Source organism: Sciurus carolinensis, chromosome 10 (genome assembly GCF_902686445.1).
Source record: "Sciurus carolinensis chromosome 10, mSciCar1.2, whole genome shotgun sequence".
Classification (NCBI taxonomy): Eukaryota; Metazoa; Chordata; class Mammalia; order Rodentia; family Sciuridae; genus Sciurus; species Sciurus carolinensis.
The window spans coordinates 2,152,411-2,164,413 of record NC_062222.1 but is presented as its reverse complement, the minus strand read 5'-3'; the positions used below and the strand labels follow the sequence as shown (position 1 = coordinate 2,164,413).

Genomic DNA, 12,003 nt, shown 5'->3' with positions numbered 1-12,003 from the left:
GCTGGTGAGCAGCTCTGTTCAGGCTGTTTCTGGGGAACTTGAACCCCACATGAATTTCTTAAGCTTTCTGCTTTTCTACCACCTTTCCTTCTGGCACGCATGGAAGATTGCATAGACTTCCCACGCATAGTTTCAGAAAACTTAGCGTAAGTTTTTGCAAGAGCATTGCGTTGCGTTGGGGAACGTGAGCGGCAGCGTCCTGGCCTTCAGGCTGTAGTAAAGCCCACGAGCTCTAGCCGACCTTCTCCAAGCAGGACCCAGGCTCACCTGCGTTGGGTTGTCTATTCTGCACAACTCTCTGTGCTGAGTTGTGTTTCCCCCATTATTGAGATGAGAAAAGGAAGCTTAGGCATTCAGTGCCTTAAGCTCTGGGTAGAGGCCTGTATTGAAATTCAGAGATTCATTGCTCCACACATTCTGCCTCCCCTTCATTTTCAAGAGGTTTTATTTTTTGCAGTCCTTGGTGGGTCATGTAGACCACCTAAAGCCATGCCCTCCCAGCTCCACCTAGCCTTGCGTGTCTACGTGATAGCTGTTCACCAGATCTGAAGGAAGAGGCAGCAACTCGAAGGCCCATGGTGGAGAGGCTGCATTAGAAGACCACTGGTTGTAATGGCCAAAGAGCTTTTATCTTATTACATTTAAAATAGCTAATTATGGACTTTGCAAACACAGAAAAGTGCCACGAGTATTCTCTTTGGGTCTGTGCTGCTGCCACCTTGATATGACAAGTGCTAGCACTTCGCCATATTCTAAGTCAGCAGTGGAGACAGGGCCTGTGGTCCCAGCCACCCTGGAGGCTGAGGCGGGAGGCCCACTTGAGTCCTTGGTGGAGGCCAGCCTGGGTGGTGAAGTGACCCTGTGGCAGGAACAAAATGAGAGCACTCTGCCAAGGTCTCTTGGACAGTTTTGTAGGAAATCTTTGACAGGACTGAAATATCCCTACTCTATGACATTAGCTTTCTGGTCTCCCCAGAGGTCTTTCTTACCTGGAAGTCCATGTGTGCTCTTCCCACGCACACTTGTAGATATTTATTAGTACACAAATACATCCATGACATTATGTACTAGCTTTTTGAGTCTTTTTTAATTTGTGTAAACATTATATATCATTTTTCTTCATTTATCTTCACGCTGTTATCTATATTGTTACACGTATATCACATTTATTCTAATTGCTCTGTAACGTTCCACTGTATGGAAGAAACCATTTTTTGCCTGCTCCTTCCTCTATTGAAGGAGATGTAGCTTATCTTTCCATTTTTGACTATTGTAAGCTGTGCTGTAATGAACATCCTGGAAAATGGATCCTTTTTTCACATTTTGTAAGTTTTTCTGGAGGCTGCAGGGGGAGGCCAGGCTGCAGGAGGCTGGGCTCCTTATGCAACGCCCCCACCCCGCTTTCCAGGTGGCCCTGAGCAGGAGGCAGAGGTGGACAAGCAGCACTTCGCTTGACCTAACTACAGGTTGCAGTCTCTCCCCAGCTGTCACCTCTGCTCTGTCAGTGGCCAGGTTTTGGTGTCCTCTGTCCCTTGTCCTCTGGGTAGCCCACACCAGAGTGCTGCCTCTTCAGGGGGGCAGGGCCTGGTGTGGCAGCCAGAAGGCTATGGGGCTGCTTCCCTGTGCACAGCTCCTGCACCAGCTCACGTCCTTCGTCCCTGCTCTATTCAGCAAGTATGCCATCCCACCACTGCCTTCTCTTTGCCTCCCACCCAGCCCCATGGAACCTCATCTGCGTGACGAGATCTGGGAGTGCAGGCTGAGCCTGGATGCTCCTCCTCTGCCTCTGTTCGTTTTCCTCTAACTTAATTGTCAGGAACAGGCCGATAGTCAACTGGGACCAGGACGCCAGACTCCTTTTGTTTGCCACTGGTTGCCTGGGAGTCTTGCTCGGGTTGTGCTGGCGGGGAAGGAGACTCCCCTGCCTTTCACACAGGGATGGAGTGAATGTGAACAGGCTCCCTCCTGCGGGCCCAGGACCCTGCCCTGGCCCAGGTCCTTCCATGATGGTGGGTGGGCAGGAGGAAATGGGTGGCAGCTTCAGAAGGGGCCTTGTGACTCTGGGTAGGCACTGAGGGGAGGCGGCTGCCCCAACTGCCCAAGGCAACTGGCGCCTGGGGTTAAGCTTACCATCAACTCCAGGACAACAGGAAAAGTCCCTGTGGACATTGGTTACATTGCGTCCAGTGTCCTTTATTATGTGAAATTCAAAAATCCTCTGAACAGAGTCGGAGTCTCCAGTCTTCTTAGGACTTGCTCTTTTATCTTTTCAAAAGTGTTTCTCATCTTCTTTTTAAAAATCTGGAATTAGATACTCAGTCCTTCTCCTCCTCTTTTGCTTTCAAGTGTGTGTGTGTGAGGGGAGATGCCCCTCAGCGTCCCCGCCAGCAGTGCCGCCGGCTGGCACTGCTTGTCCATCTGTCTTTTCCACTGATCACGTCGCGGCCGTCCATGCTGCTCTGGACCGGTGTGCACCGCATCGCCTTCCCTCTGCAAGAATCCCCCTCACTGTTCTCCCACTAGGTTAGATCCCCGTACCCTCACCTCTTGGGAGTTGTTCTGGGTAGATGAGAAGCCTCCCCAGAGCGGGGACTGCGTCCACTGCCGCAGCCCTGGTTCTGCCACAGAGCCTGGTACAGAACTGGCTGTCAGTAAGCACTCGCTGAACCGCAGGAGGCGTGTAAGTTCCCAACACCGCGAGACCACCTGGCTCTGCATCCCACACACTCAGCGGGTTTTCTGTTTTGCTGTGACTGGTGAAGGGGGCGTTTCCAACTGCATGGGCTCTGCATGTTGCTCTTCCCCCAAGCAGGTGTCTGGAGGAACCAGAGTGCCCGGTGGGTCGCGTGGTATTTGTCACATGTGCAGCAATGCTGAGCTGCGGAGCGCCACTGTATGCACACTAAGAAAGCTGCCCGGGATGTTGGCTTTCCATCCGGGGCTCTGGCACTTCTCCGCCCCGCCCCAAAATCTACCCGGGGCGACCGCTATCCCAAAGTTTGGGTTTCTGATCCTCGTGCTTCGGTTTTCTTTTGAAAACGTGGGTTTATGAAATGAGTAGGCAGCCCTGAAGCACACAGATGCATTTGCTACTGAGCACCCTGAGGACGTCCTCACGCTGCCCAGGTCTGCAGCGGCAAGTCTCCCTGCACTTGGGCTTCTGAGGTTCTTTGTCCCACTCTCGTGTGTGGCCAGTTCACGCTCACTCCTCGGCAGGGCAGCGGAACCCCTACCTGACCACCTGTCTGTCTCCGTTGCTCTCTGCTGTTCAGGCCGGGTTGCTGCGGTTGTTGTCCTGTCTCTGGGTCCACCCGTGCGGTTCCCTAGGCCCTGCGCCTGGCCTGCGCTCTCCACGGCAAGGGTGTGCCCGCGTGCAGCTTCAGGAGATGACACCAGACTGCGTTCAGAGTGGTTTGTCTGTTTATACGCAAGCCAGGAAAGTGAGGGTTCTCGTTGATCCCTGTCTTTTCCAACCCGGCTTGGCATTATCAAATTCAATTAATAAACTGTATCTCCCAAGAACAGAGTGCGCGATGCTCCCTGGGCTTGTTGGTGATCTGTCTTCATTTCTGTGAAACACCTGTTTGCCTTTGGCTCATCTGAGTTTTTCCTATGGAGTTAAAGCTTGTATATAAATTTTTACATTTTGGCTACTGTAAGGAATCCCATGGAAACCATGCCGGACACGGGAAATCACATAAGGGAGTTTATTAAGCAAACAGAGTGTCTCCCTGCAGGGTAAGAGAGAAAATGAGAGGAAAAGAAAGAGAATGAGAAAGGGCGCACGCTAGAGAGAGTGGAAAAGCCAGGAGGACAGAGAAAGTGAGGAGGAGAGACAGAAGGATGAGAAAAGATGGCAGGGTAGCTACAGTAAAGCAATTGAATTCTGCCAGGCTAACAGGGGACCAATATCAGAGAAGGACACTTGCAAGCTGACTGATGAACCAATAGCTAGCTAAGATGTTCACAGATTGACAAGTGGTTGGGAGGCGGGGAAAATGGCTGCACCTGATGGGTGGGGGAGCAGCTTTGCACATTACAGATACAAACTATTTGTCAGTCATAAGTCCTGCGGGGACTTTCTGCCGGTCTGTGGCTTACCCCACCCTTTCCTCAGCGTCTTTATAAACAGAGGTTTGGGTTCTAATGACACTTAACAATCTTCTCCATTACAGTGGGGAATTTTTATCTGATTTTGAAAGTCCAGTTCTACTTTGAAATAAATATTTGTCCTATACTTTTTTAAAAGGATTTGAAAGCTTTGTCTTTCACACTTAAGATGCACTGGTATTGATTTTTTGTGTTCATGGTATGAACTAAGGCTCCAGTTTTTTTCCATATAGCCATATAATTGCCCTATAAGAGCACTTATTTAGAGTGGAAAATAGCAATAATATATAACGTTATAAGGGAAAAGCATGTGATATAACATGATATCCAGGAAGTGTAAATTTTCACACGTGATAATTATGTATATACAAAATTTGAATAAAAGCTATTAGAAGGTCATATGCCAAAATCACAACAGCAAATATCTTTGGACTGTGGTGTTATCAATGGTTTTGTTTCTTTTGTTGTTCTCTGTATTTTCCAAATTCTCTGTATTCAGCCTACAGTCATATATTTTTTTAAATAGTGAGACAAAGGTAGTGTCTGTAGGTGATAATGTAGTGTCAATGCACCTGACAGAAAGCATTTCCTTTGTTGGAAGAGGAACCATAATTTGAAATCCTCCAACTTAGCTTTTTATAAAGCTGCTTTCATTTCCGAGGCATAAGAGAAGTTCGCAGATGGTGCAGTGAAGTCTCAGGACGCATGCAAGGGGGACACTCTGAGCCTGGGAGCTGTGTGCCTAGTTCTGAGAACGTCTTCCAGGCGTGGGAGGCCCCGCGGGCGCAGGGTGCTGGGAAGTGTGGCCACTGACCACGTCTTCTTGCCCAACAGCAGATAATGAAGAGACTGATCAAGCGCTATGTCCTGAAAGCCCAAGTAGACAAGGAAAACGACGAGGTGAACGAAGGTAAGCTCCTCGTTCCTCCTCGAAAACCCCACCATTCAAGTAGCCAGCGTTTCAAAGGTGGCTCGGAGGCAGTTTCCCCTCTTCAGAGTGTCCAGCTCCATTGCCTCATCTGAAGTTTCCGTCATGAACGTCACTTTCCCGGCTGGCTTCTTGCCTATGTGTGTCTCCTCCTCAGGCACATTCTAGGGAGGGCATGTGTCTGGAATATAGACATTTTTCCTTAAGGGCTGGAGAAGGGACCCAAAGCACAGGCCTAGAGTTGGGAAAAACAAGCCTGGAGAAATAAGTTGTCCTAAACACGGAAACGGCACCTTCCATGCCAGCGACATGCCTTTAGACCTGCTGACACCGCTAGGAGGGGAGAGGGCTGAGCGTGGCGGAATCACTGGCGGGCTGTGGAGGTGTTACCTGGCTCATCTGAGAACCCCTTGCAAATCTGAGCCAAACCAGTGGTGCGTGTATGTAGAAAAGAAATCTATGAATGTGCGAGTGAGAACCAGCAACCCAGTGGTTTACTGAGACACGGTCTCAGGGACACGGGTTTGGGATGGGCGGATGGTCTGGAAAGCGAGAATCTGCCCGGGGAAGACAACTGAACTACAGTGGGAGGAGCTGTACGGGCACAACAGCTTCAAAAACAAGCAGTGCTTTGCAAGCGCTGGTCCACAGGAGGGATATTAATGAGGATCGAGTTTTGGACAAAATTCTTATAAGAAAGTTGATCGTGTCGCTCATGTAGTATATTACATGAGGTAGTTTTTCCATCTAATAAATGAGGAAACAAATGTACTCAGCATGCAGAGGCCCTGAGTTGGATCCAGCACTATAAAGGAAAAAAAAAAATGTTGGTTTAGCCAAAGGACAATACTTTGAGTTTTAATGCTAAAAACGTAGCTGGACTATATTTATAGCTTTGTGCAAAGGTCAGTGTATTTTTAAAGACAGCTATTTCTTAAACAAATAGCTACCTTGGGAGACTTTAGAAAGCAAATATATTCAAATCACATGAATTTTATTTTGTTCTTTTCTAAATTCAAAAAGCAAATCACCAATTATATATTTTTAATACAAATACAGGTGAATTGAAAGAAATCAAGCAAGACATCTCCAGCCTTCGGTATGAACTTCTGGAGGACAAGAGCCAAGCAACCGAGGAACTGGCCATCCTGATCCACAAACTCAGCGAGAAACTGAATCCCAGCGTGCTGAGATGTGAATGAGGCACGGCTGGAGCCTCAGCATAGACCGCAGCACACACGTGGGCAATAACGTTTCTAAGTGAGAAATACTTGAAAAACTGGTGTGAGTTCTTAGCATTAACTACCTTTATCATGTGACTCTTCAAAGGTTTAGGGCTTGATGATTTTGCTGTTTTATCACAAGAAAATGCATTTCATTGTCTGCCTCGACATTACAAACAATGAAATACCATTGTATTTAAAGGCCCAATATCACAGCGTTACTGACAGTTTTGCCCATTTTAGAGTATACGCTGTTTTTGCACTACCTGTTTGCCTCCAAGAGATCGTAAACTCCTTGGGGACAGGGACTATGTCTTATTCATCTTTGTGTCTCCAGCACCTAGTACAGTGCCTGGTACATAGTAGGTGCTCAATAAATGTTGAAGCCAAGTGAACTGAACTGCCAATAAAATACAAATAAAAGCTCATCACTATGTAGCATACCTTCCCATGTCCACCTGCTGAAGAGTTTGAGTTTTTTTAAAAATAGAACTGAAGAAATTTTACAACCAGCTATGACCTAGTAAGATTTTCTTAGAATTTTAGGCATTGCTGATAATCCTAGGACCAGTGAGCCCTAAGTGAGAATTTAACAATGAGATGGGTTAATAGAAGATACAATTACATTACATATTTAAGTTTCATAGGATTGTCCCGAACAACACATTAAAGATTTTTCTAAAATAGATGCCTGTTTGCTTTCTGTTTTAGACTTTTGTTCATAGTTTGTGAGTACTGTGAATTTAGTCCATGGGTAATGAGTCTTTTCTCAAGTTGGGGGGCACACAGGGTTGTTACTTGATGATAACCTCCTCATTTCTACTACGTGTGATGCTTTAATGGTAAATAAGATACCAACAGCTGGCTCTGTATTCTGCCCACTTGTTCCACTCTGAGTTTCGGAAGGTCTGCGAATGGAAAGAAATGGGAATAGCCATGCCTGCCTGAAAGGACGGTGTCAGGCGCCACCTGGGGCCACCCCCTTTGGGGCAGCTCTTGCTGTCCCTGGTGTCTTTCCATGATTAAATCTGTGTCCGCCAGCTTTTTCACTGCTGTGACTAAAAGATCCGACCGGCACAGTTGTAGAGGAAGAAAGGTTTATTCGAGTGCTCACGGGTTCAGAGGTGTTCATCCACACAGCCACTGCATTCCTCAGGCTGCAGGTGAGACAGGAACATCAAGGTGGAAGAGTGGGCGGAGGGAAGCAGCTTCCATGGTGATCAGCAAGCAGAGACTCCACCCCCCATACAGATAACCCAAAGCCACGCCCTAATCCCGGCTCCTCCAGCCACGCCCACCACTTCCCGGCACTGGGTTAATCCCTACCAGGGGTTCAATTCACAGAGGGGCTTAAGACGCTCACAGCCCAATCATTTCTCCTCTGAACCTTCCTGCATTGGGGGGACACCTCACACCTCACATCCAAACCACAACGACGTCGTTTTCTTATAAAAGATTTCAGCTCTTTCCGCCTGACCTTGAGTGTGCTGTATCTGGGCTGGACTTCCCGCATGGCCGCGCTGAACACCGGTCACATCCACAGTGCGTCGTGACTCTGATAGGAAAGGGTGTGGGCTCCTCAGAGACGGCGGAACACTCAGAGCTTCTGTCACAGGCTAGGCGAAGTCTGCCCTGGAGACCAGCCTCCGAGGCTTTCCACTCTGAGGCTGGAGCTTCGCAGAGCCACCCCCTGTGACCACAGCTGGGAGAGTGACTCCTGATGGTCACTGCCACACAGGAGGGCTCCCAGCCACGGAGGTGGAGTAAGCCTCAGGGCTGGGATGAGGCTCCGGGGTGGGTGCTGCCCGGCAGGCAGAGGCCCCCCAGAGTCAAATGAAACTACACAGAGCTCTTGAAAGACCCTTCTCTGCTGCTTCATTTCTACTTTTGGGGAGTTAAGAAAAGGACTTTGTATATTTTTGCTGCATTATAGAATATTTCATTAAGTTTTGTCTTATGCTAACAGTATTTGTCTTAAACGTTTTTCCATTTTAGAATAATTCTAAAAGCAAAATAATTTTTAAAACATTTTTCAATTTTTATGAATTTTATGTCATTCCTCAGAACTGAATGAAATAGTGAATTTTTCCATTGTTATATGTTACTGTGAATTAAAACTGTAAGGAAATGGAGTTTCTATAAGTGACACTTCCAGCTTTTTAGTGTTGTCTGAGATGCCAAGAGTGGAAGTTTTGCTGATAATTAGGAAACATATTCTTAGTCATTTTCCCAACTGAACTTTGAAAAAAGCTGAATGAGGAAGGATCAGATTCTACTGGGCTTTACCCTCGGGATCTGGAGCAGAGGCCATGGGCTCTGCCTCACTGTGCACGTGGTCCCTCGCTTTTTCTTTCCCTTTTCTTTTGGTCCTCTCCTCCTATACCTGTAGGCTCTTAACATAGGGTGTTTTCCCTTTGTTTTCCACACTTGTATAAATGGTACAGCATCATTTTAAGATTTCATTTCTTCCCTTCCTCAGAGTTTTGAGGTGTTAGTCAAGAAAGGAGAAGTGACACCAGGTGTAGTGGACACTGTCACGAGTACTGATATCCCATCCTGGAGCCTGTGCTGGGCCAGGGCACCTCCCCACCTTCCCAATCTCTCCTCTACAGATTGTGGGACTACTCGACAGACCTGGGGACTCCTCCACAGTTCCTAGGACTTCTGGGACTCCTTGGCGGTCCTCAGGACCCCCTGACTCCTCCACAGTTCCCAGGACTCCTCAGCCACTCCTGGGACTCCTTCGCATATTTCAGGACTCCTCCACAGTTCCCAACCCTCAGCCATTGGAAGCAGCCCTGCCCAGGGTCTTATCCCTTCCTCCTCACAGCCAGGGACTGACAGGGGTGCAGACAGAGGCTGGCCCCTTCCATCAAGGTGGGGCACAGTTTTGGTGGAATTCTCACTCTAGAAGAGCGCCTGGAGGGATCAGGCTGGAGCAGCCTCCATCCACGGTGGTCTCCCTCCGCCTTTCCCGGTCCCTCCCTTTCCCCTGAGAGTTTCCCTGAGTCCTGCATCCAGTCTTGGACCTGCTAAGACATTGGAGTCCACGCAGGAGCAGAAGGCCAAGGTGGGATTAGCTCTGCGAATGGTCGGATGGCCCCATCCTGCTGGCCATGGCAGGCACACTTGGGAGAGCAGAGTTGGAAGGAGGAGGTGGGAAAACTCAGAGGAGGGAGCCGTTCAGCAGGACCCAAACCAGCCTGTCCAGAAAGTACCACCAGGGCCCTGGCCATTGACCACAGGTGGTCTTCTCCACATGGCTTTTCCTTCATCTCTGACTTTTGATCACTTTGCTCTTCTTAGTTCTTTCCTCAGAGAGAGTTAAAGGAAAGAAGATCACACCTAGTTTGCTTCTTGGGCATACTGTTCTAAAAGTCTAAGATTTCCTAACGAGCGCCCTTGATTTTATGGAATTTTGTTGAGAAACTTGGATTCATAGAATTAAAATAGGAACTATAAAAATGATACCCAGAGTCTTCGAAGAACTCTGTGTACTATAAAGACTTTAAGGTGGCGTATTTTATGATTATTAAAAGCAAATGTAGTACAATGTAGGATGACTACCTTACTCAAATCAAATCCAATATATCCATATTTTAAATACATAAGACAAATGAAAGCAACTTTTGTAAATTGGAAGGTAAACTGTCTTAGGGACAGTGCCTAAAAAGAATTAATTCTAGCCAGATGTGGTGACACACACTTGTAATCCCAGTGATTTGGGAGGTAGAGGCAGGAAGATTTCAAGTTTGAGGCTAGTCTCGGCAACTTAGGGAGACCCTGTCTCAAAATAAAATATAAAAAGGACCGGGGATGTAGCTCAGTGGTAAAGTACCCTGGGTAAAGATCTCCAGTATCATATCTATCTATGGTTTATTTTGGTTCACAGTTTGGGGGTTCCAGTCCACAGTGGGCGGCCTGTGTTTGGGCCCTGCAGTGAACAAGCACATGAGGGTGAGAAATAGTGGCAGAGCAGAGCTGCTGGCCTCCCAGCCAGGAAGTGAAAGAGAAGAGGCCGGGTCCCACATTCCCCCAGGCTCCACCTCCGGAAGCTCCACCACCTCCAACAGCACCAAACTGGGGACCAAGCTTTCAGCACTTGCACCTGTGGGGGACATTCCAGATGCAAACTGTAGCAGTGGCCTTGGGGTCCACCTCAGTTCTGCAGACACTGTTCTCAAGGGCAGGCCTGACGGCCACAGCAGTGTGCACTGTGGTCATGTCACACTGCAGCCCTTCTGCAGTCTGAGGAGCAGGGCCGTGAAGGGGCCCTGGGGAGACACCGCAGCATGACAGGGGAGGGGCCCTTGCAGGACGCCTGGCCCCTTCTCCCAGTTGTTCACGAGTTCTGCTGTGTGCGTTTCAAAGCAACTCTTCTCTGGGTCTCCTTTGGGGTCTTTCCTGCCCTGGCTAATGTTCATAAAATTATCTTTTGGATTTTCCTTTTCACTTTTCAGTGTTTTAAGTGCGTGTGATTATAGCCTGGCACTTTTTCAGTTACCTACACTAATGACTTAATTTTAATTTTTTAAAAAATTTTGCTTTTACAGACTGCATTTTGATTCATTGTACACAAATGGGGTACTGTGGGGGTCCTCTGCCATGTCCCGCGTGGAGAAGAAAAGGGTTAACTGCAGGAGGAGGATGTTGGCCGTTTTTCTATCTATTACCCAAAGAACTTATCTACTCAATGGACACACAAGAGCCGACACTCTTTTTAAATGAGAGGGGGCGTGAGGGGTCTGGCCACACCAGCTCTGGCCCCTTAAAGCAACTCACCCAACTCTCTTTTATTTATAACACACAGGTAGAGGGGTAGGACTGGGAGGAGCTTCTTCTGTGATGGACAGGATAGGGTGGAGTTAGGGGAGCCATTCTCTTACGGGGGAATATTCCAGAAGAAGAAAGGGAACCACTCCCATGCAGCACCATATGCTTCCCGGCAGTTTCTAGAAGCCAGGACTCTGTGTCCCATGGCTCAACCTAGTCTGATTCTGCTAAATAAGGACAGCTTCCCACATCTCCTCCTTTTTAATATTTTAAAATGCAAATGATGGGCAGTTGTGTTGAGGCTCTAGATCTTGGTTCTGAGAGCTGCTCCAAGGTCCTGGTTCTTTTTTCAGAGGGTATGGTAACCTATTATAACCATACAGAAAGAATTAGTAGCAAATATATTATTCCAATGCTATTCAATTTAGGAAATATCTGATCAACCAGGAATGCAGAGTGCATGAGATCAATTCTATCTTTTGAATATCCTGGATGTGGTGATATGATTTTACAAGATCCAGGTTATTACTACTATGTCAAATGTCCATTAGATGAATCTTAATGATCTCTTAGTCCCATTGGCAAGTATGATATTTAGTTGTAACAACACACATGTTTACAGTCATCATGACCTTTAAACCTTTGTTTAAATTTGGGAGCAAAAGGCTCATCACTGATATTTAAAATAGTAGCTGTAAAAGCATTTAATTTGATCTCAATCATTCTATTAATACTCAACATTCAGGGGCCATAGCATCTTAACAGAAGGAATCATGCCCCTAGATATAATGAATGTAGGAACGAACAGAAACCTAGAAGAATACATATGTGAATTATTCATCTCTCTAGTGTAATATCAGTTTGTTAGATTCTAATTTGGTCTTTACTACATGGTTACCAGTAGTGCAGAGTAATATCCAAATAATAGGGAATAGTTCAAATTACATGGAGTTTCAAAAATCAGAATGA

At 47.2% G+C, this 12,003-nt stretch overlaps 1 protein-coding gene across 7 annotated transcripts in view; it reads left to right on the top strand.

Annotated features, from left to right (window-relative positions):
* Nucleotides 1-6,949, top strand: part of Trpc3 (transient receptor potential cation channel subfamily C member 3) — a 58,955-nt gene extending 52,006 nt beyond the window's left edge. For 4 of the 7 annotated variants that reach the window (XM_047566762.1, XM_047566760.1, XM_047566764.1 and 1 more), the window contains 2 exons: nucleotides 4,945-5,020; nucleotides 6,098-6,949. In XM_047566762.1, the coding sequence (XP_047422718.1) occupies nucleotides 4,945-5,020; nucleotides 6,098-6,240 (219 nt within the window). In that variant the 3' untranslated portion in view covers nucleotides 6,241-6,949. Of the gene's footprint in view, nucleotides 1-4,944; nucleotides 5,021-6,097 lie in introns of those variants that run through there. The other 3 variants (XM_047566763.1, XM_047566761.1, XM_047566766.1) reach the window with 2 other exon arrangements.
* Nucleotides 6,950-12,003: the final 5,054 nt, after the last annotated feature.